The 25483-nt window shown below is 40.6% G+C and overlaps 1 protein-coding gene across 1 annotated transcript in view; it reads right to left on the bottom strand.

Annotated features, from left to right (window-relative positions):
• CTNNA1 (catenin alpha 1) overlaps positions 1–25483 on the bottom strand; it is a 184215-nt gene that overhangs the window by 8511 nt on the left and 150221 nt on the right. The window contains exons 10-11 of the mRNA XM_058279415.2: positions 20373–20465; positions 6631–6787 (exon numbers count right to left, since the gene is read on the bottom strand). Of these exons, the coding sequence (XP_058135398.1) occupies positions 6631–6787; positions 20373–20465 (250 nt within the window). The remainder of the gene's footprint in view (positions 1–6630; positions 6788–20372; positions 20466–25483) is intronic.

Genomic DNA, 25483 nt, shown 5'->3' with positions numbered 1-25483 from the left:
TAGATAAGGGTTTGGAGGACCACCAAAACTACTTTCCCTCAAATCAACATGCTTGGCAGCTGGCCATACACTTCCTGCTCTGAAACGGGCTTCTCTGAAATGGGCTTCTTCAAGACATGTAAGAATCTTAGAAACCGTCTTTAAAGATGTGCTCACTCCATTAAACCAAGACAGTACTTTGCATAACAGGTGAGAGACTGTTACTCCAAGTTCCTCAGGAAGAGGGAGAAAAATTACAGCGAACGTAAACATCTTTGCCTGCCCTAGCCCAGCCCTGGCTACCTTATGCCGACTGCTTTCTCATGCAATTCACTTCCAGAGGACAATGTCCTTCCCCCCCACACCTCTGCTGACATATTCAGTCAAGTTATATGACAGCACCTAGAAGGGAACCTCTTAAGATAACTAAAACAAGAAATTATTCATAATACTTTTTCTTCTTGTCTCAAGGTAAGCCACGGCAACTGGTATTTAGCAGATCTAGTGAAGAATAGTGCCACCACAATGCCCTGCCTTTGGGCTTCAGGATCCCCACGTGTCATGGCCCAAGAACCAAGGGCCCTCCTCTTTAGACATATATAGACAAATACAGACATATCTGAGTCATTAAACAAAGTGGGTCAGCCCACTACCCTCCATCTAGATACCCATGTTTTTAAAAATCAATTTGGATTTTCTTTTTTTTTTTTAATTTTTTATTCATTTAAAAAAAATATATTACATTAAAAAAATATGAAGTCCCATTCAACCCCACCGCCCCCACCCCCCACTCCCCCCACAGCAACACTCTCTCCCATCATCATGACACATCCATTGCACCTGGTAAGTACATCTCTGGGCATCGCTGCACCCCATAGTCAATGGTCCATACCATAGCCCACACTCTCCCACGTTCCATCCAGTGGGCCCTGGGGGGATCTACAATGTCCCATAGTTGTCCGTGAAGCACCACCCAGGACAACTCCACGTCCCGAAAACGCCTTCCCATCTCATCTCTTCCTCCCATTCCCCGCACCCAGCAGCCACCATGGCCACCCTTCCCACACCAATGCCACATTTTCTCTGTGGACACTGGATTGGTTGTGTCCACTGCACATCTATGTCAAGTGGGGGCTTAGATTCCACATGGATACTGGATGCAATCCTCCTGCTTTCAGTTGTAGGCACTCTAGGCTCCATGGTGTGGTGGTTGACCTTCTTCAACTCCATGTTAGCTGAGTGGGGTAAGTCCAATAAATCAGAGTGTAGGAGCTGAAGTCTGTTGAGGCTCAGGGCCTGGCTATCATATTGTCAGTCCAGAGATTCAAATCTCCTAAATATATCTTAAACCCCAACACCAACTACAATTCCAGTAAAGTAGCATGAAAGTCTTGTGAAAAGAGATCCCATCTGAGTCCAGTTCCATCACACAGAAATACCAGCTCCAAAGAAGGGCCAACTGACATGGCAGTGAACCCCATCTGCCATGACCATAGAACCCGTGGGTCTCTTTATCCCTCAAAAGAACCAATACCTGGGGTTGTATCTACTTTATCTGTCTCTGAGACTCTGCTCAGGTGTGCATAAGGGCAATCCTTCTGAACCTCCAGACTCAGATGTGTAATAACAAGGTTCTGTGCGCCCTTTGCTCTGGATATCTTTATCAGTGCAACCTTTTACACACATGGAAGATAATAATACTGTTTAAAACTTTATGGACATTTACTATGTGTCAGGTACTATTCGGAGTGTTTGAGCTTTAGTTCTCTGTTTTTATCACCATTAATCAATGAGGAAACTGGGAAACAGAAATGGGAGTCGAAAATCAAACCTAACTTCACTAGCTATATGGCTTCCTCCAATGAGAGAAACTCTTATTTTTAGTTCTGCATTTTTGCTATTAAAAACAAAAACAAGTTAGGTACAGTAATTCTTTCATTCAATGACCTCACAATCAGACTAAAATTCTTCAGGTACACTGACACTTAATGAAGGAAAGTACAAACTGTCTCCAAGCATTTAATGCAATAGATTGTTTCCAAGAGCAACTGGTAGGGAAATGTAAGAAACCCAATCAGAGCCTCTCTATGCAACCAAGTGCATCTAAAAAAAAGAAAACTTCAGCTTATAAGCAAAGTAAACGAATGAGAAAGTAAAGTGCATTTCCATGGAAAATGTTTATCATATACAATTCAAATGAAATTCAGTCTATTGCTTTGATAAATCTCAAACTACTTTCCTTAAGGGATTAGTCAATATAAATATATTTTTGGTTTGTTGAATGTGCTCTAGCATCTTAACCCAGATCAGGCTGGGGAAGAGGAGTTCCTTTTCCTTCTTCCCTGGAGTGGCATGTATGCCTGTCTCCATTATCAAGTGCCACTATCGGCGACCTAAGTGCATCCTCCCTGCCTCCCCCCAACAGCCTCATCCAACGCTGGCATCAGGGTCTTGGTGGTTTTACCAAGTTACATATAAAATGACTGTTACTTTTAGAGACACGTTAGAACATGAGGTGTAGTAACTATGAAGGAACCTGTGTAAGGACCAATGGGACAGAACGTCCAAGGACCAACACAGATAAAGCAGCAGAGGCGTAGTTCCTAAATAACTTCCTTTGCTGGGTTCCCAGTGAATGATAGGTCTATAGCGAACATCCAGAGCCCCATGGATCCCAAGAGGGAGCCTGATGGTGGGAAATCATTAGTGGAAATATCCCACAAACTTCCTCACCACGCCAAAGGAATCAATGAAACCTGGTGTGACAGTTCCTGTGGGTTTGAGATCCGTTTGTTGGACTATGTCCAACCCCATCAGAAACAAACCCATCTGGTACCAGAGTGCCTCAGGGCAAGGGGAAATGGCCTGAAAAGGCAAATGGGTCAGATGAGGGTGAGGCCAGCGATATTTGGCTTGTTTAAATTCTGTCCATGACTGCTGCAGATGACAGCTGCTCTCCAATCCACGATGCAGCACACCTAGCGATGCCGTGAACTGTGGCAGAGCCCAGACTGGGGACCTGACCCGGCAGTACAGTCAACAGGGGGGCTCCCAGCAATGAGGACCAGTCACACCCCCGCCCAGACGAACTAGACTCTAGTCCCTCCCATAAAAAGTGCTAAATAAAGCTGCCATGGGTGATGCAGGTATAAGGGTAAGAGAGCCTGGATACTAAAAAGTGGTCAGTGAGTGCACACTGTGGAGGGACTGGACAAGGCATGGATCTGTACAACACAGCGAACCATGTGCTGGATGAGGGACGATGGTTAACAGTACAAATATGAAAGCATTCTCTCATGAACACGTACAAATGTAGAACACTAATACATAGTGTTGATAATAGAGGGTATATGAAAAAAATACTTTAAAAGTAAGCTATGGACCATAGTTAGCAATATATATTTTTTTTAAAGGAGGTACCTACCAGGTATTAAACCTGGGACCTGAGGAAGCGGACTTGGCCCAGTGGTTAGGGCGTCCGTCTACCACATGGGAGGTCCGCGGTTCAAACCCAGGGCCTCTTTGACCCATGTGGAGCTGGCCCACGTGCAGTGCTGATGCAAGCAAGGAGTGCCGTGCCACACAGGGGTGTCCCCGTGGAGGGGAGCCCCCACGCGCAAGGAGTGCGCACCATAAGGAGAGCCACCCAGCGTGAAAGAAAGAGCAGCCTGCCCAAGAATGGTGCCGCACACACGGAGAGCTGACATAAGATGACGCAACAAAAACAAACAGATTCCCGTGCTGCTGACAACAACAAAAGCGGACAAAGAAGATGCAGCAAATAGACACAGAGAATAGACAACCAGGGTGGGTGGGGGGGAGTGGAGAGAAATAAATAAATAAATCTTTAAAAAAGGGGGGAGGATGGTAAACACAAACGAGTTTATTAAAAAAACAAACAAAAAAACCCAGGACCTCATACATGGGAAGCAGGTGCTCAATCACTGAGCTATACCCACTCCCCAGCAATAATATTTTGATGATGTTCTTTCATAATCTGTAACAAATGTTCCATAACAATGCTGGGTGTTGGTGGTGGGGTGATGCATGGAAATTCTGCACATTAGGCAGGATTGTTTTGTAAGCTCACAATTTTGCTAATTTGAAAAAAAAAAAAGAAAAGAAACCACTGCCCCCGCAAAAAATGATAGGAAAAAAAAAAGGGCAAAAGACATGAGCTATTATTGCACAAAAAAGAAAATCAAAATTTCAATAAACATATGACATGAAACTAAACCTCACGTATAAACAGGAGAAATACTAATTAAAATCACAATGTATTATCACTACACCCCACCAAAAGGGCTGAAAATTAAAATGACCATCAATCCCAAGTGTGTGAGAGGATTTGAAGCAATAGGAACCATCACATACTGCTGGTCAGAGTGTAAATTGGTATAGCCACTTTAGTAAACTATTTGGCAATATCTAGTAAGGCAGAACATTTACATACTACCTCTAGGTTTACATCCAACAGAATTATATACAATTTGCACCAAGAGACATATACAAGAATATTTATAGGGTCTATTAAAAAGTACAAATAACCCAAATGATCATCAACAGCAGAATGATGGCTAAATAAACTGTGGTAAATTTGTACCAAAAAAAAAAAGTGGTCAATCCAAAAGAACGCTACCCATCTTCTCCATCCCATGCTCCTAAATAGTGTACTATAAAAATCAGAAGAACTGTGACCCGCCCTTGCCCAATTATTTAATTACTTGACATTACAAAGCAAGCCTGTGACAGAACATTAAAGAAAAACACCCAGTAGACCTCTAAAATTCTCTGAAAATACCACCACTCCCTGATTCAGAATTGTTCTGTTTTATTGTGCTAAATGGAAACTGTTTAAACATCTTTCCTTCAAGTCAACCTTTCTTAGACTCTCCTACATATGCATAAAAATTGAACACAGCAGATAAAAGTCTGTTAAGAATTTGATTTCTCTTCACTGTTCTGTTTTAGGTCATATACCGTAAAGATACTGCTGGATCCCACCAAATGCTGCTACAGAGAATACCTTTTCTTCTCTGATTTGAAGAAAGCTACACGAGGGACATTTGATTCTATAAAATTTTATTTTGCTGCAAGAAGGCCTGAAAATCCCTTGAAACCAAGCCTGAGATATTATAACTTAGTCACAATAAAGAAAGTTTAGGAACGCAGTATCTATCCAGAGGGGACTCTGCATTTAGATATCCGAATTTGTTGTTTGCTTAAAAGTATGCAGTGAAGGTGGAATGTTTTTCCCTAAACCTATGAAAGAGAATATTCCAGTATTTCATTGGGAAAAACAACAGAAGGCCAAGATTTCCCAAAAAAGCCATTGCTGCATTTTTGGCACCTGCAAGGATGTGCTTGCAAATGGTTTTTTTTTGCCTTAAAGTACCAGCACCTGCAATTTGGCAGTCCTGTAGCAGCACAGTTTACTCCCCTTTTTGCAGTTTGTCTGCTCCCCAATTTCACAAGTAAAGCCAAAGCTACCAGTTCCAAGGAGAGAAAGCAGACAGGAAAACATTGGTATGCGGAACACACCATCACCCTTATATAGGTCACTGCTGGAGGACTGCACTGTGCATGTCCTTAAGCCCGCATCTGTTTCAAGCCCCACTGCCACTCCTATCTCCCACATTCTAGCCCGTGGTTCCCTGGGGTGACAGGTAGTTTCAGCCCAACAAGTACCCAGACTCTGACTCTGCCCATAGCCACGAGCCTCAGGAAGCCTGGCGCTTCCAGAGAGCCAGCAGCGCAGCCACGCCACGGGCACAGAGGCCTGTCCATCTCTGTGTGATAACATTATGAATTGCTTTTGACAGACATTTTCTATATGAATGCAATTTACTATGTCATTACCAGTTTATGTTTATATAATGAAATCAACTGTTTTTGTAAGGTGAATTACCCAGATTTATTTCCTTTTTTTTCCAAGTTCACAATTAAAAGGCACTTAAATATTTCCTCCCTGTTTTCTATCCATGCCTCATACAGAAAGAAGAGTCTTTGGAAAAGTAAGCAGTTAAACTATGAGAGGAGAGGTTTTCCAAGAAGGGAAAATAATATTTTAAAAAGAGAATAAAGGCGATGATGCCAGGAATCTTTCTCCTAGGTTTCAGAGCCAATGACGAGGAATCGCAGCCTCTCCCAGGAAACAGGGCCATCTCTGTTCTAAACACAACACTTAGCAAGAGGGAAGGATGGTCCTAGCGCTGCCTGGGTTTCGCCGCAGGCTCTCATACTAAGCACACAAAGAGAAAAACCTCTGCGGGCCAGCATTCTCACTTCTGGGATCAAGACCAGGGTTTCCAGCCCCGAGATGAGGTAAAGAACTTCAATCCCACATCTGCCTGCTCAGGATCAGGAGCAGCCCTTTGTGCTTTTTGTTTTTTGTTTAAAATGAAAATCAGGAGTGGCTGTAATTCAAGTGGGTGAATACCTGCTTCCTATGTACAAGGTCCTGGGTTCAATCTCTGGTACCTCCTTTTTTAAAAAAAAAAGAAAAGAAAAGAAAACCACCATAACATTGTTGCTAAACTAACTGATTTACCTGCCTAGACTTGGGGGATTGTTGATTGTCTACTTACTGTAACACAGATGAAAGCAGTAATACACAAGCTCATGTGCTTCTCTGGGGAACCACCTTGTTACCTGAGACAGCCAAGAAGTCATCAATGGAAGTAATGTCATCAACAGCGTCTGTGAGAACACGGACTTGTTTTTCCCACTGTTCTTTAAAAAGATCCATGTTCTCTTGGGCCAGTTTACTCTGTGGTTTTGCTGCTAAAGCCAGTGCAGCATTGATAACCTGCAAAAGACATTTAAGATCATTGTTCATTCTTTTCCTCACAGCCACGCAGATAACACAGAAGGGACACCTTCGTCAGTAGTGTCATGGCTGTGTCTCAGTCTTTTAACTAAGACACAGGAATTCTACCACACACCTTACAAAGGAGAGTAGAGTTAAACAATAGGCTTTATAGATAAATGCAGGTATAATAAGTATTTGGAAAATTTGGACAATTATAAAACAATATATGACAGTCACTGCACTCTCTACACTCTGTAATAGCAACTCTTAACAACTTTTGATATTATCTTTCAGGCTGTTTTCTCCTCACACACATTTTAAACAGGTCCAAAATTACATAATTACATTCTATGCTACAAAGAATTTTTTTTTTTGCTACAAGAAATTGACTATCCTGTTGCTTCCTTTTAATACTTGTCCATATCATTAAATAAATGTTGAAAGCATTAGCTGTTTATTATTCCATATTATAGGATGTATTCTGCTATTTTCCTATTGGCATTTCAGGTTCTTTATATGTTATCAAAGTTCATTCCTAAAAAATACTTTGCATCCCAATTTCAAAGGCAGCCTTTTTTCTTTTTAACTGAGGCATAATTAACATACATAAACTGCACATAAAGTGAGTAATCTGTAAAGTTAAAAAAAAAATCGAACAAAATAGCTTTACTGAGATAGAATTCACCTAACATACAATTTACTCTCTTAGAGAGTACAATCTGATTTTTTAAATGGATATTCACAGTGTGTGGTCATCACAAAGTTTAGAATATCTTCCATCACCCCAAAAAGAAACTCGACACCAAGTGGCCATCATTGGCCATCATTTCCTACTTTCCAGAACTGTGAGTCTTAGGTAATGATTCATCTACTTTCTGCTTTTATAAGATCTGCCTATTCTGGACATTTCATATCCTTGTGTGATTGGCTTCTTTCATGTAGCATCATGTTTCCAAGGTTCATCCACCTAGTAGCATATATCAGTATGCCACTCCTTTTTATGATTCGACAACATTCTACTGTATGTATATACCAATTTTACTAATCCATTCATTAGATGATGGACATCTGAGTTGTTTCTACTTTTCAGCTATTACAAATAATGCTGCTATGAGCATTCTTACACATATTTTTCTGTTTTCATTTCTCTTGGGTATTTATCTAGGAGACGGACTGTTGGATCATATGGTAATTCTATGTTTAGCATTTTGAGGAACTGCCAGATTGTTTTCTACAGAGGCTGTACTACTTTACAGTCCCACCAACAGTGTATGAGGGTTCCAATTTCTCCACATCTTTGCCAACACTTATTTTCTGAGCTTTTTAATTTTTTAAGTTTTACTACACTCATCCTTGTGGGTGTGAAGTGGTGTATCTCATTGTACTTTTGGTTTGCATTTACTGACGGCTTATGATGTTGAGCATCTTTTCATGTGCTTACTGGCCATCTGTACATATTTTTTGGAGATATATCTATTCAGATCCTTTGATGTACATGTTGAATGAGTAATGAAAGTATTAGAAAAATGAGAGGATCTTTAGTAAGATTTCTAGGTAAAAGAGTGCTTATGGGTTATTGGGAAAAATGTTATTTATACTAATCCAACTTGAAAAGTAACCAAAGACAGGAAGAAACTGCTGCCTCTGGGTGAGGTAAAAAATAGTTGCCACAGGGAAGTGGATTTGGCTCAATGGATAGAGCACCTGCCTACCACATGGAGGTCCAGGGTTCAAAGTCTCCTGATGCGTGTGATGAGCTGGCCCATGCACAGTGCTGATGTGTGCAAGTAGTGCTGTGAGTGCTGTGCCATGCAGGGGTGTCCCCCATGCAGGGGAACCCCACACGCAAGGAGTGCGCCCGTAAGGAGAGCCACCCTGTGCAAAAAAAAAGTGCAACCTGCTCAGGCTGCGCAGCACACACAGAGCTGACGTAGCAAGATGACGCAACAAAAAGAGACACAGATTCCCAGTGCCGCTGACAAGAATACAAGCGGACACAGAAGAACACACAGTGAGGGGACACAGAGAGCAAACAACTGGGGGAGGAGGGGAGGCAGGGAAGGGGAGAGAAAAAAATAAATGAAAGTAAAAAAAAAAAAAGTTGCCACAGAAGTATCTGTGTATGCTAGGCTAAAAATAGGAGTTCGGTACAATTTTTTAAGGTGTCATGAGAATAACATGCTGGCAGATGAAGTGTCTAATTTCTAACACATTGGAGGGGTATTAAAGAATGATGTTCTCAACGTAGCCCCCAAAGACTGCAGGTGATAACCAGATGAAAGCAGCAGCAAGCCCACTACACAGATGTCATATTCCTCATCCCTCCTCAACACCGCGACAGCAGCAGACTTGATGCAATTATAGACGTGTTGGCAGAGTCCTTCTTTTATTCTGTAATATATCTTATCTCATATAGTATAAAGGAGGAAGATCACCTTGTCCAAGGTTAACTTTCCATTTTGCTTACAAATAAAAATAGTGATCTGAAGTAACTCCAGAAAGAATTTGATAAAATTTAATACTCATTTCTGTTGACTTTTAGTAAACTAAGAATCCTTAACATATTACTTTAGACATTCAACATGATACTTAGTGATGGAGAGTGGTAGAATCATTTATCATTTTTTTAAAAAAAGTCAAGATTTTCTTGACCAGAATACCTACAATTAACTAGCATCAGTGAAGTAGCAATATTATAGATTTTCCTACCAGTGGGGGAAAAAATGGAAAGAAGACAATCATCTGAATGCAGAAGACCTTTGTCCATCTAGGAAACTGAAGTTAATCAACTGAAAAACCACTTAAAATTAATAAGCATTCATTAAGGTAGCCAGAAATGATACAAACTGATTAAAAACCAATAATCTTTCCATATACCAGGGGAAAAAAAGCAACATAAAATGGGGGTGGGGGTGTCAGATCTTTATAAAAGCAATTTATATGAAATGCAAAGGATTCAATTTGTAAAGAAACCCATTAGACTGAAGTAAAAAAAAAAAATGGGGAAGCAGAATTGGCTCAACTGACAGAGCATCCGCCTACCACATGGGAGGTCCAAGGTTCAAACCCAGGGCCTCCTAACCTGTGTGATAAACTGGCCCACATGCTGATGCGCCAAGGAGTGCCGTGCCATGCAGGGGTGTCCCCCGTGTAGGGGAGCCCCACGTGCAAGAAGTGCACCCCATAAGGAGAGCCGCCCAGCGTGAAAAAAGCGCAGCCTGCCCAGGAGTAGCGCCACACACGCGGAGAGCTGACACAGCAAGATGATGCAACAAAAAAGAGACAGATTCCCGGTGCCTCTGACAAGAATACAAGTGGATACAGAAGAACACACAGAGAATGGACACAGACAGACAGCAGACAATGGGGGGCACCCGGGGTGGGGGGAGGAGAGGGAAAAAAAAAAGGAAACACATTCCATGTTTGCAAGTAGAAAGACTCAGTATTTTTAAAATATCAAATCCTCCACAAATTAGTTTTAATGTTTTTTGGAATTCCCACCAATATCCTAAAAAGCATTTTTTTAATAGGAGTGGGAAGACACTGATGTATTTATTCACAAATTTATCAAGAACAATAAATTCCTGAGAATAGCCAAAAAAAATCTTGAGGATAGAGAGCAAGAGCAATGAAAGGAGATGGTTAAAATGTAATATGAAACTGTAGTAATTAAGACAGAACAGAATAGTTTAGAAACAGACCCTATTTTATGGAAGAATTTAGTATATGATAAAAGTGGCATCACAAATCAATGACGAATGAACTATTTAGTATATTTTGGCACATTTCACATTTGATAGGCTATTTGTAGAAAAGAAATTACAGCCTCACTTCATAATTATATTTATGTTTTCAGATTGTTTCCAGATAATGAATGAAATTAAAAATAACAAAGCTAGAAGAATGTATTTATTCACTTATTGAATAAATGTTTAAAAAGAAACTAATTCTATGTCTAAAACAGTCTTTCCTATTTCCAAACAATGGAAGAAAATTATTTATAAACCTGACTATATCAGTTCTGTATTTAAATATACATATGAAGAGATTAAATATATCATGTTAGATAAATCAGTAAGGAGAATATTAAAATACCAGTAAAAAAAAAAGATGAAAAGACATGGACAACTTATCTAAAGTGAAGTACAAATGATTAGGATACAACTAGGGGGAAAAGTTTACCCTCATAATCAAATAAATACAAATTAATTTGAGTTATTATTTTTGCTTATTAAATTTTTAGAGTCCAAATTAAAAACAACAACAACAACAAAAAAAAACTAGGTACTACCACAGTGCTGAATGGAAACTTTAAAAATGCTGCTTTTACCTGAGACCTCCAGCACAATACTGAAGTTTAATAGTATTTCCTGACACTCAGGAAATTCTCTGTCATATCACTAGGTGGATACAAACCTAAGAAAGAGATCTTTCAGGGAATAAATCCCAGAGCTAACATTTTAAAATATTAAAATACATAGTGTGCAATGAAAGATTTCAAGCAAACAAAGAAACAGGAAATGATGGCCCATCCAAAGGAAGCAGATAAAAATCCAGAAAACATCAACAAAGAAGAACACACTGTGAATTATATCAAAGACTTATAAAAACATGATCTTCAATATGCTAAGGAAAGGAAAATACAGAGAAAGAATGAAAGGGTATCAGGAGAACAATGAATGAGCAATATTAGAATCTTAGTTTAAAAAAAAAAAAAGACATTTTAGAAAGGATCCAAACAGAACTACTAGAGGTGAAGACCATCATAATAAATGATATGATAAATCCCAGAAGGGTTTGTAGGATGCAGCTAAAGAAGTGATTTGAGGGAAATTTATAACATTAAAAATGTTATATTAGGAAAAAGGCCTTCAAATCAATGATCTTAGCTTCCAAGTGTAGAAACTAAAAAAAGAAGTGCAAATTAAACCCACACAGAAGAAAATAATAAAGATTAGAAATTAATGAAGTAAAAAACAGAAAGAGAAAAATCAAAGAAACCAAAAGCTCTGGTTGTTTGAGAAGATCAATAAAACTGATAAACTCTAGTCAAACTAATCAAGAAAAAAAAATAAAAGAAATAATTTATTAATACCAGGAATGAGAGAGAGGACATCACGATAGATCCCAGATATTAAATGATTAGGAAATATTGTGAACAACTTTATGCCAATAAGTTCACCCTTAATGATGTGGAAAAATTTTCTAAGAGACAAATTACCAAAGCCCACTCAAGAATAAACAGATAGTCTGAATACCTCTTTATCAGCCGAAGAAATGGAATTTGTTAAAAAACCTTCCCATTAGAAGCTGGGCTGACAGTTTCTTTCATGCAAATCAGCCTGCAGCCCGCCTAGGCTTCAGCCCCACCTCTGGAAATCAGCTCCACTAACCCCTCGATGGCGAGGACCCTATCTTGTCATTTTATCCACCCCCACTGCCGTTAAAGTAGCTGAAATCACCCCGTGGATACACCATAGCTGGGTCAAACAAGCTGCCCCAGAGTCCTAGACCTGTATTCAAGCCACCCATAACTCAACCAAACTCATCTTGCAAAAGCACAAAATGCTGAGCCCTGCTCCAGTCACACCCTGGAAGCTGACTGGTCCACACATGGCTGAAGGTTGAGGATGGAACACCAAGCTCTGTTCCAATCACACCCCAGAAACTGATTGGTCTATGCATAGTCGAAGAGTAGGAATCTGGTTTAATCCCAGTTACAATGTCCCTCTGGTTATTTTCCCTACTCCTAGCCCTGACCCTCCCTTGGTTGCAGGTCGGCACCAGCCTACACAGGTAACTGTAGGGAACTTTGGCTGGCATAGACTGAAAATCAGAAGTGTGCATAGATTGCTGCCCACACCTGCAGCTCCATTCCTGCCCCAGGTAGGGAAGAAAGGGATGTGAAGCTTCATCAGTCTCTCTGAGCAACTACAGTCTAAGCCTGCATGTGGATTATTCCACATAGCAGAGACTCTGTCCCGACCCATCAAAGGAGAAATTTGGAAGAAGCGTCATTGGTCCCTGGTGCAATGAGGGCAGCTTGAGCCTCCACAGGTTACAGCACCAACTACATGCTTGGCTCCTACTGCATAACCAGCAAGGGAGAAACGATGGGAAGCTGTACATTAGACAGAAAAACTGCACCCAGAAAAATACATCTAGTAAGCCAGATGCGAAGACACCAACAAAAAATTACAAGCCACACCAAGAAACAGGAAGCTATGGCCCAATTAAAGGAACAAGATAAGCCTCCAGGTGACATAAAGGAGTTGAGACAACTACTTATAGATATTTAAACAAATCTCCTTAATAAATTCAATGAGATGGCTAAAGAGATGAAGGATATTAAGACGACACTGGATGAGCACAAAAAAGAATTTGAAAGCATACATAGAAAAATAGCAGATCTTATGGGAATGAAAGTTGCAATCAATGAAATCTAAAAAACATTGGAATCATATAATAGCAGATTTGAGGAGGCAGAAGAAAGGATTGGTGAGCTTGAAGAAATGGCCTCTGAAAGTGAACATACAAAAGAATAGATGAAGAAAAGAATGGACAAAATTGAACAAGGTCTCAGGGAACTAAATGACAGCAAAAGGTGTGCAAACATATGTATCATGGGTATCCCAGAAGGAGAAGAAAAGGGAAAAGGGACAGAGGGAATATTTTAAAAAATAATGGTAGAAAATTTCCCAACCCTATTGAAGGACATAGATATCCATGTCCAAGAAGTATAATGTACTCCCATCCGAAAAAACCCAAATAGACCAACTCCGAGACACATACTCATCAGAATGTCAAATGCCAAAAGACAAAGAGAATTCTGAGAGCAGCAAGAGAAAAGCAAGGCACAACATATAAGGGATACGCAATAAGATTAAGTGCTGATTTCTCACCAGAAACCATGGAAGCAAGAAGACAGTGGTTTGACTCATTTAAGATACTACAAGAGAAGAACTTCCAGTCAAAAATCTTACATCCAGCAAGACCGTCTTTCGAAAATGAAGGCGAGATTAGAATATTCACAGATAAACAGAGACTGAGAGAATTTCTCAGCAAGAGACCAGATCTTCAGGAAATACTAAAGGGTGTGCTAGAGCCTGAAAAGAAAAGACAGGAGAGAGGGGCCTGGAAGAGAGTCTAGAAATGAAGATTATATCAATAAAAGTAACTAAAAGTGGCAAAAGAGTGGTGAAAATAAAATATGCGAGATAAAACTCAAATAGGAATAAACTTAACCAATGATCTAAAGCACTTGTATTCACAAAACTGCAAGTCAATGTTAAAAGAAATCAAGAAAGGCCTAAATAACTAGAAGAATATTCCATGCTCGTGGACTGGGAGACTAAATATCATTAAGATGTCAATTCTATTCAAATTGATACACAGATTTAATGCAATCCCTATAAAAATTCCACCAGCATTGAAGAAAAAATTGAAAACATGATCATTAAATTTATTTGGAAGGGTAAGGAGTCCTGAAAAGCCAGAAACATGATAAAAAGGAAAAGTGAACCCTCATCTCCAGACTTTAAATCAATACCTACCTACAGTGGTAAAAAGAGTATGGTACTGGCCTAAAGACAGATGCAATAGACCAATGCAACCAAATTTATGGTTCAGAAACAGACCCTCACAGGTATGGTCAAATGATTTTTGACTAGCCTGTCAAACTCACACAGCTCGGGCAGAACAATCCATTCAACAAATGGTGCTGAAAGAAATGGATATCCATAGCTGACAGAAGGAAAGAGGACCCCTATCTCACACCTTATCCAAAACCTAACTCAAAATGGATCAAAACACTAAAAAGCAAGAACCATAAAACTTCTAGAAGAAATTATTGGAAAATATTCTCAAGACCTGGTGGTAGGTGGTAGATTCTTAAAGAAGATGAGAGGGACTGAGTGGACTACTGATGTTTACTGTATGTAGAAGTTTTAATAAGCTTTACTGCAAAATTGTGGAAATGTATAGAGTGGATGGTAACGCACAGTGAGTAACAGCTAGTTTATAAATGGGGACGTTACTGAAAATGGTAGTCTAGTTATGTCAATGTCAACTGACAGAAATGAGAATAATCTAGGAACTAGTAAACCAAGAGATGGGTGAGAATTGTGGTCGATGGTAGATGCAAGAGTGTCCTTTGTTAGCTAGAACAAATGTATATCACTACTGCAGGGTGTTGGCAATGTGGAGAAGCATGGGAAAAATACAACTGGAGTGGCCTATGGACTGTGGTTAGTAGTAATAATATAACATTCTTGCATCTATGCAAAAGATGCACTGTGTTGATACTGAGGCAGTATGGAGAATGTGAGCCAAATATACACTATGGACATGGCAATAATCAGATGATATTAGTTTATCTGTAGCAAATGACACACCACATTGTGGTGTGTTGATGGAGGGGTGTTGTTTGGGAATTCAGCACATATGCATGATTGTTTTTATAAGTTTACAACTTCTGTCATAAAAAAAACAGATTTCAAAAATAATAATAGGGTGGGTTGGGGGAAAAACACACTAAATGTAAGATAAGAACTATGATTAGTAGTAAGATTTTGACGGTGTCCCTTCACAGTTTGTAACAAATGTCTCATGATATTGCAAGGTGTTGGTGGAGGGCTGATGTATGGGACCCCTGAATGATGTTATGCATGTTTGCTTTGTAAGTTCACAAATTTTACTATACACTTAATTGTTTATGTATGTTCATATATAAATGATATAAAGATAATAATAATTGGATTGGTTAGGGGAAAAATACTTTGTTTAGTAGTAATATTTTGACAATGCTCTTTTATCATTAAAAAGGTTTAAAAACACTGCAAGTTATTGGTGGTAGGGTTGAGATGTTATATATGTTTGACGATATATGTTTGTTTTGTAAGTTCACAACTATTATACATTTATTTTTTGTTTTAAAGATTTATTTTTTTATTTCTCTCCCCTTCCCCCCCAGTTGTCTGCTCTCTGTGTCCATTTGCTGTGTATTCTTCTGTGACCGCTTCTATCCTTATCAGTGGCACCAGGAATCTGTGTTTCTTTTTGTTGGTCTGTTGCATCATCTTGTTGTGTCTGCTCTCCGTGCGTGTGCACCATTCTTGGGCAGGCTGTACTTTCCTTCACACCGGGCTGCTCTCCTTAGGGGGCGCACTCCTTGCGCATGGGGCTCCCCTATGCGGGGGACACCCCTGCGTGGCAGGGCACTCCTTGAGCGCATCAGCACTGCACGTGGGCCAGCTCCACATGGGTCAAGGAGGCCCAGGGTTTGAACCGTGGGCCTCCCATGTGGTAGGTGGATGCCCTACCCATTGAGCCAAGTCCGCTTCCCTATACATTTATTGTTTATATATTTTTATGAATGAGTGATATATTTCAATAAATTTTTTTTTAAAGTCCTAAGCCCCCCCCCCCAACACACAAAACAAAAAAACCTTCCCACTAAGAAAACCCCAGAAGGCTTCATTGGTTAATTATCCCATCATTTAATTGAAGAATACCAATTATCAATAGATTCTCCCAGAAAACTGAAGAGGAAGAAATTTCCCAAGTATAATACAGACCAGACAAAGATTTTCCAAGATAAAAAAAAAAACAGACCAACATAAATATGCAAACCTTACAGAGAGACCTCAGTGGCTCTGAGGGCCTGTTACTAGCCTAAAGAAATATCAGTCAATAGGGAACAGGGGGGGACGCAAGGAATGCTCAGAGACTTTTAATAAGAAGCATCTCTCTGTCGAGTTCTATGAAATTGCTTTGAAAGAAAACTAGGTTAGAAAAATCCAGAAGTGGAGAAGTGAAGAGATTCAAAGTTGAAGAGTAATATGATTGTGAAATAATGTGTGAGTTCAGGTCTATCGTAGCCCACCTGCCTTGGATGCTCCTTTACGGCATCTATTTCCCTACCACCTACAGGATAGGGATGCCTGGGTCTGTGCTTATTTGATGCTTGTCAGGCCTTCCAGCCAGTAAATGATTAGGGTTCCCACAAACACAATGGGAGAATAACCAGTATGGAAGATAAATCTGAGGTAGAAGAAAGAACAGACAATTTTGGAAGTTATTTCTCAATTTAGTAGGAAGTAAAAAAAAATTTTTAAAAAATGTAGATAAGTGCTAACTTCAAATACTCAATTACTCTTTGTGTAGATTTGCAAAAAGGCCATGTATTAACACCACACCATATGAATTAAAGCGCTATATTCGCATTAACTCAAATGTGTAATGCTCATTCTCACATAATGAATTAAGAAAAATAAAATATTAAGTAAGATCATCTCCAGAATGCCATCCTCTGATTTTAAATATTCACAATTGCCAGAAACCTGCTGATGGCAGGGTTCTGTTGTTTCTGTTGTTGTTCTGACCAGTACCAAACAGTTTTGAATTGAAATATGCTAAGCAGCTGCCATGGACTAAGACATTAGCATGTCTAGAGCAAGACAAAATGTCTGGGATATGTGGGGTAAAATATTCAGTTCCTTCCCCAAAGAGTTTGATTCATTTCTTGAAAAAGCTTGCAGGGCAGGGGCTCTCTGCTCAGATAGAGGCAGGTCCCCTTCCTGGTGAACAGAGTGAGATGGCACAGTCACAAAGCATGACAAGGAGAGCTGACCTACTTCCTTTCTGACTCATGAGGAAGAGTGAATCGTTAAAAAATGTAGTTGCTTTTTGCCCCAGACAACAAAATAAAGTCATTTTCAGGTTACTTCCTCCTCGACTCAAAATATCAAATATTTAGAGTTAATGTTGCTTAACTGCTAAAAAGTTAGTACTTTAGAACTGAATTTCCCATTCCCAAAAGTTAACTTACTATTAGGCAAACTGAAAAATGGGGAAGGAAATTCTGCTAGGGAGTCCATTGGTTATGTCTCCCACCAAAAAGGGACAATGAGGTGAAGGAGCCAGCACCCGACTATGGATGGAGCCACAGGACAGCGGCCCCCAGGGAAGCTGCTTGGATAGACCCAAGCAGCAGCGCCGAGCTGCCGAAGGGCGTGCTGGAAAAATCTAGCATGCACTCCGAACTGTGGTCAGAGGGCAACAGTAGCCTCACAATAAATTAACACACACTTTGATAAATGCTTATCTACATGATGCAGAATATTAAATGCCATCTTAAACTCCTGGTGTATTAACTAACTAGCTCAGGTTGCTCCTGGTGCCTAGAGTACGTTCATCAAGCAAGCCAGTGACTCTGGAAGAGAACCCTCAGGACAAGGAGTGCTGTCTCTGTGATCAATGCCCACAACAGGCTGAAGAGTAAAGAGAGGGCTCCACCACCAGACACAATCAATTCCTTCTTTCTTAGTGGGACACCATCAGCTACCTTGAAGGAGAGGTCCTTTGAACACGAAATAGGTGGGTCAGAGTAGGCCAAATGAAGCCCCTGTAGAGTTTGAGTTACTCCCCTCAAAGTCTTCCAAAAATTTAAATTAGTTACCAATCATTTAAGATTGAGACTTGTGAGAAATATCTAAATTGCCGGCTTCCCTTTAAAAATAATGAATGGCTCTGCAGTAATGGGCAGAAGTGGAGCTGCTTCATTTAGAAACACATGTGCTTTCCAGGTTACCATTTCCACACCTGCCAACACCTACTGCATTTACCGTTACTGAGCCTGCCAGGTACTGTGGGTGAAGGAGTTTGAGAATTCAGGAGAATAATCACACCTGGAGAAACACCCTTTTACCCAGGACATACACCAATATGCAGGGTGGTCTGGGCACTGTCTAAACCCACTTCCCCTAAGGTTTATTCTAGTAGCAGAAATAAAGCTGTAAAGGAGAGGGAGAAATGATGCTCTCTGATGCCAAACTCAAACCTGTGCGATGTGGCCCAGCTGCACTGATTTATGTACATACCACCGCTTTCATTAGGATCCAGGAGACGCTCCATGTGATCTTTTTCCTGGGCTTTAAGATCATTTACATAAATACTCTTGGTAGGTGTGATCGGCGTATGTTACCATCTGTTTCAGCCTATATGTGAAAAGCATTGTCGCTTTTCAAGCATTTCAAAGCCAAATGGAGAACCAAAGACATTAAAAATAAAGTGCTGATAGGGTAAAATGGCAAACTTGAGGAAAAAATGCCAAATCTTTAGAAATCTGCTCTAAATTTATATCATGCAACTTGGTCATGCACAAACTTTCTGTAGGTGGTGATTAAATCCATTGTGCCTATTATCTATAAAGCTGTCAATCAAAGGTGGATTTCATGAATGGATTAAAGCTGGGAAAATGTCCACCAGATGATCTGGATTCACAATCACCCCATCACACTAATATTAGGACAAAGCAACTCTCACCAGCAAACTAATCCACAGGGTTGGGAATTAGAACAAATGCCCTAACTAACCTATGAAGCAGTTAAGTTTCCTGATTAATAACCACCAAGACAGGCTATACTGATTTTGGTCACCTACTTTGAGTGTTTGGGATTATTTATATGAAAGAGCCAAAGTAACAGTCACAGTGTATTTCAAAGTTGGTTGCAGATGCAACAGAAACTTCACTTCTGTGACCTCTATACCATTGCTCTAGTCTGTTTGCTTATTCTCCTTTATTCGTGGCCACTGCCATTTGGCAGGATACTTAGAGTTAAATGTAAGTCCTCAGGCAGCAGGTAGCCCTAGCTATGTATGGGTCAACTTTAAAGACACACCTGAAGTCAATCCAGTATTTCAGAAATAGAGATCATCACAGTCTCTCGAAAGGACACCAGCACATATGGAAGGTCTACATGTGTGTCTACATCAGCTCTAAATTCAGACTGTGGCAGAGAACAGGGAAACTGCAGCCTCAATGGTAAAACATCTCATTCTGGAAGCACAGCTCCTTCCACGAAATACCACTCACACTGATCAGAAAGCAGGATCAGCTCCCCTCATATGAGGCAGCAAGACAATGGGTATCTTAACAGGGCATCTGCTGATCTGTGTGCCTCAGTCTTTCTAAAGTCCCAGACTCTTAACCTAGCCTAATAAGCACCAGTCTTCCAATACACCTTTAAAAATGGAGAAAAGTTCTCACGCTTTTATTTCAGTAGCTGGTTGAAATAATAAAATATCTGTATTATAAGGACATTACAGGGTACATTTTAGGACATTGCAGAGTAAGGGGGCCTAGCTCTTGAATCTGATTCCCTCCAGCAAAGACCCAAGCACCAAACATTAGAATGGAGCATAGGTGGGTTCCTGCTATCCTTTTGGGCCAGCAGGTAACCATCATGATTTCAGGACTGCCAGATGCTTGCAAATGGCCCACCCTCACGGACGGTGTACACTGGGTAGTATTGGGCACTGCCTACATGCCATTTTCTAGCAAGGGAAACCACGATGAATTTTCAGTGAAGGGCAAGGCGGTAGTAAGATATGATGCCCCAAGTAAATGTTACTTGAAGTTAAACAAATTTTCCCAAGCTGCACAGATTCTGGATCAGTACACTTACCTAAGACTTCTATCTAAAATCCTAAAAACTAAACGAAACTAACAAAATAAGCCACATATACAGTCTAAACAAAACCCAATTTGGTGATACCTCAAACACTGCCAGTCATACTTTACCTGAGGACAAAGGGCTTCTAACTGGCTTGCGGACATTCGAACAAGCTTCACCCCTTCTTCGTTGTTTGAGATGGAACAGGCCAGGTTTGCAACCTAGAAGAGAGAATTACATAAAAAAGATCTTTGAAGATTTCTCTTTTCTGACTGCTAAGAGAAACAACTAATGCCCACCCTCTTCCCTAATCATTCCCTAATCAATAGACGACAAGACCACCCGCGGTGCTTTATTTTCAAGAGACTATCTGCTTATGGGGACATGTTTTTTTAGTATGCTAAGAAAGTTATACAGATTTGAAACATAGGTGACATTGTGGGTTGGTGGAGAACCTTGCAAGATCCCAGGGTCAGTAACTCACAGGCTTTCTGCAGGTTCTAAGCTACCTAAGTGGTCACTTCAGAAAGTAGTTCTCCTGGTATGGGCAATGACATGAGAAAAGCTGAGGAATCAAAGGTATCAGGAAAGAACTGGTGGTAAACCTCAAATAAAAATGTATTTTGCAGCTGTTCTTGAAGGAGAAGTTTCTATTCTCATTTGACAGGTGAATGGGTGCTTATTTTAAGTCAAGATGAGTTTCATGTGAATGCAAGATTTATTTTTCTTATCAAAATTGTATTGAGACAAACCGAGATGAACAAAAGGCCGTCCTCATCAATATGGAAAGAGAAACAGGGATGACTGTATTGTAGTTAAGAGTAAAATTGTCCTTTAAGTGGGTTCTCAAAAACAGTGACAACAGGACTCTTCCTACAATGATGCTGCTTACTGTGAACTAAAATCTTTACCTTCCCACCCAACTGTCTCAATGATACAGCTCATGTACAACTACAGCCAGAAACCATCTTTCCAACTTGTCTCATACTTCCTCTGCTAAAGCTCTGGCTCTGCTGAGAATGTGGCTCTGTGGTCACTTCAAAGGCTGTGATCACTCTTCCATGTTCCAAGTGAATAGGCTTGACAATTCCATTAGCAATACCAGGACCCAACTGAATCCATAGTGCTGAGACACATCTTTCCCCCAGTTGCAAATTGAGATATGAATGTTGGAGGCGTAGGCAGTTGAATATCAGAGGCACTTTCTGGGAATTTAAATGCCAGAGTATAAATAAGGGCAATGGCAATAACCTTTGATTTTCACTCCTCCACCCAACTGAAGCACATAAACCCACAAGAAAAATTATACACTATTATGGCTGTTTTGCAGTGATACAGTTAAGGACTACCAGCTTTCTCTTAAGACTGCTAACTATCAGAATCCAGCAATGACTAATCACAATAAGAAACAAAGGAAGTAACATGGAATTTACACATAAAAATATAAGGAAATTGAAAATTTGGTCAGATCGTTAATGTTAACAGGGCTTTCAAAAATCACATGAAAAAGAAACATCTGTGCTTCCTGAAGCTTACCAATTCTAACTTCTGGTGTCAACTGGACTGGAACAAAGAGGCACTTTTTTCTGATGACAATCTATATAGCTGATTTTAGATGTCTTTGCTTAAAATTCACTGCAAGATAGACCCAAGCTAAAATTTTACAAAACAAAGACTTTTTAAAAAACATTACACTCCCAAGTGTATGTATCATGATGCTATACTGAAAGAGAAAGCTTAAAAGAGATGTGGTTTTCATGAAGGGTAAGCTATACCTTCTATTGCTTCAATACCTTCAGAAGGCATTTTGAAAACCAAATATCACATTTGCTTTAGATCACTGAATTAGCACTTTGAAATAACAAAGATCCCTGGAGAGATAAGTGTACTAATACCCAGTACTCCTTCCCTTTCCCATCATTTAGGAGACCAGCCAAATATAAGATTTATCAAGGTCAGTATTGGCTTTCTGCCTTCCACCCTCTACAGTACAATTTTATTTGAATTTATATTCTCCCCAATTTTATGAAACCTCAAACTTCGGAAAAATATTTAAATTAAGAAACAAAAGCATATATAAGTAATACCTACCACTAGATCAGACACATGAGGGTGGTGTATGGATAGAGCTGAAATTGTCAACTTCATTAAACCATCTTTCCTGTTTCCTAATACGAGTCTTAACAAGACAAAAGTTAAAGGAGACTTCTCTTTATTTTAAAACATTACCTAAAAATGTTCCTGAAGTACCGTTGGAGCAATGTTCTACAAGAGTACGACGCCTGTTTCAGGAGGCCACACTGCCTCCCACTGCCAGCATTCTTCAAATGAATGAGCTTCAATTCACCCCCCAGGGACAGTGCTACTTACTTCTAACAAGGACAAATGTGCAAATGCAACATCTGGACCCCAGCTCTCTGTAACCCATGAACCAGTGCCACACTCAACAGCAGTAAAGGCTAGTGGGGGGTGGGGGGGTGGGGAGGGCTTCCTAAAAGCCTCCTTTGGCAGAAAGTCTCAAGTTCTAGAAAGTTGGGGTATGGTTAATACTGAATCTAGAGAAGAGCCTGAAGTTTGAAGTAAAAACACTCAGAACACCTAACTTCACAAAGACCCCAGCAGAGTTGAGACTTTGTAGAGGAATGAGGAATATCTTTAGATTTGTTCTGAGAATAAATCCTGTCTTTGCTACAACAGTAACTTATGTATAAGTAATTGAAATGTCTCTGATTCTTGTTAACCCAAGACTGACTATGACCACAAGCTGGAAATCACAACGCCCTCTTTTGCATTGCTTCTGCCTATACCATGTAACATTGGGCCTTGTAGAAAAGCAAAAGACTTCAGGGAAATTTGCACCCTCCTGACAAAAAACAAACAGCCTTGGGTTTTGGCTGGTTTCAGGAGTAGCCCAATAACAATCTGAATTGTCCAGGAAAAAGTTGCCACAGCAAGGCTGTTGTCAGATCAACAAAGATGACACTGAAACATGACAGAAAAGACAACTAGATTTTAAGTTAAATTTATTAAACTAAATTTTGTGTTGGAAAAATATCCCATGATGACAATTTTTCTTCCATTATACATGGGTTGATGACTTCAAGTTGAAATTTTCTTAAGTTTACCAAGCACAAGTCATTTCCCACTGCCCTTAGTGACTGATCCTGGGTTCATGTTTAGCTGAGTTGTTCCAATGCTCCTTATACCCTGAAACCTTTGTAAGAAGGAAAGATTTCTTTTTGTTCTTAGTAATATATTAATTATCTGCTCCCATAACTTACCTGTACCTGTTGTATGAATCAAACCTGTGAGAACAACTGGAAAGGGAGCTTTAAAGTTTTAAGATAGTGACACCACAGCCTAAGTAAGAAGCAGGACAAAGGCATGAAACTCAAAACCAGAGCATTCATAATGTAGCCTCGAGTTGAGCTACTACCTGAGTTTTCTTCTTTAAAAATGGTTAAAACAAGCCTTAACTCTCAAAAAGCTAAATATAATAATCAAAACAATAACTCAACTTTTCCAAACTTGTCATGAGAAAGTGAGAAGTCCCAACTACAGGTAATCAGGTACATTTCAGAACTATTGAAGAAGTATATAACAATCACTTCCAAACCCCCAGGGGAAATGAGAGAATACAGGTTAAGCCCATCTTTCCAATGTTCAGGGAAGGGTGTTGGCTTTTTACTATGAGGAACGAGACATCTTATTAAAAAATGAAGTCCAGGGGCAACCGGCAAGATGGCGGCGGAGTAAGGAGCTCCTGAAGTCAGCTCCTGCTACAGGGCAGTTATTGAACACCCAGAGCTCTCTGGAGCTAGCTCCAGGGGCTCCAGGAGGCCAGAAGAGCATCCTGTAACATACTTGAAGGAATGCAAGGAGGAGACTGCCCATCTACAGAGAAGACTTGTAAGTAGAGTGCTTCACACCACAGAGGCCAATGCCCATCCTCCACTGGAAGCACGAGCTGCTTCGGGAGCTGTTCTGTGGCTGGAATTGAAAGCACCACGTCCCCAAAATGGGGAAGGAAAAGACTGTTGGGCACCAATTTCACCTACTGATTAGTAAATTCAGTGGGCTACAGTATAATTCTGAGAACAGCTGAAGTTTGAGCCTGTCCAAGTAAGAAAGAGGCCGGGAGCTGCCATCTTAACTCCATGGCTGGCACAAGGGGAAGTGGCGTGGACTGAAAATCCCAGTGCTGGTGGGGAACAGCTTCTTCCCATCCAGATCACATTGCAGCTCTAGCCTAGGCCCCAGTGCCACCTCCAGCAGGGAAGAAACTGCAGGGACCTGTGCCAGCCTCTTGACGAAATTATCAGCCCAAGCCACAGAGGTCGGTGATTATCCTACTCTGGCAGCACAGGCCACCCCAGGGGCTATTCTGTGGCTAGAATTGGATGCTCCATTTCCCAAAAACAGGGGAGGAGGAAACAATTGGCTGCCGATTTCGGCTACTGACTGGTAGTCTCAGCTGGCTAAGATATAATCCTGGGAACAGCTGGGGTGTGAATCTGCCCCAGTCAGAGGAGGCCCATGACTGCCATTCTGACTCTGCTCCCAGCCTGAGGGGAAACCAGGACCAAAAATCACAGTGACAGGAAGAATCAGTTTCTTCCACCCAGAGAAGCCTGCAGCCCCACTAGGCTATAGCCCTGCCACTGGCAGGAAGGAGGCTGGCAGGCCCTGCACCAGCCTATACAGGTAACTGCAGGTACCTTTGACAGCAACAGACTGAAAATCAGAAATATACCAGGGCAACTGCGGTCGTCCTGGACCCACACTGCATGGCCTGTTACCCACACCTGCAGTTCCATCCCTGGCCCAGAAAGCGAGAAAGGGGCATGAAACTTCATCAGACTCTCTGGGAAGCTACAGTCTAGACTTGAATTTTTCCACAGAGCTATGACTCGGTCCTTACCCCTGGCAAAGGAGAAAGTTGGGAGAAGCTTCACTGGTTCCTGGCACAATGAGGGCAGCTTGACCCTCCACAACTTACAGCACTAATTACAACCTTGGCTCCTACTGTACAACCGGCAAGGGAGAAAGGTCAGGAGGCCCTAAACTAAAGAGAAAAACTGTACCCAGATAATCCAGATGCCAAGACACCAACAAAAAACTACAATCCACATCAAGAAACAGGAAGGAAAAAAAAAAAAAGAAACAGGAAGCTATGGCCCAGTTAAAGCAACAAGATAAGCCTCCAGATGACATAAAGAAGTTGAGACAATCATAGAAG

This window comes from Dasypus novemcinctus, chromosome 2, assembly GCF_030445035.2.
Source record: "Dasypus novemcinctus isolate mDasNov1 chromosome 2, mDasNov1.1.hap2, whole genome shotgun sequence".
Classification (NCBI taxonomy): domain Eukaryota; kingdom Metazoa; phylum Chordata; class Mammalia; order Cingulata; family Dasypodidae; genus Dasypus; species Dasypus novemcinctus.
Note: the sequence above shows the minus strand (reverse complement) of the source record. Positions and strands in the feature narration are given on the sequence as shown.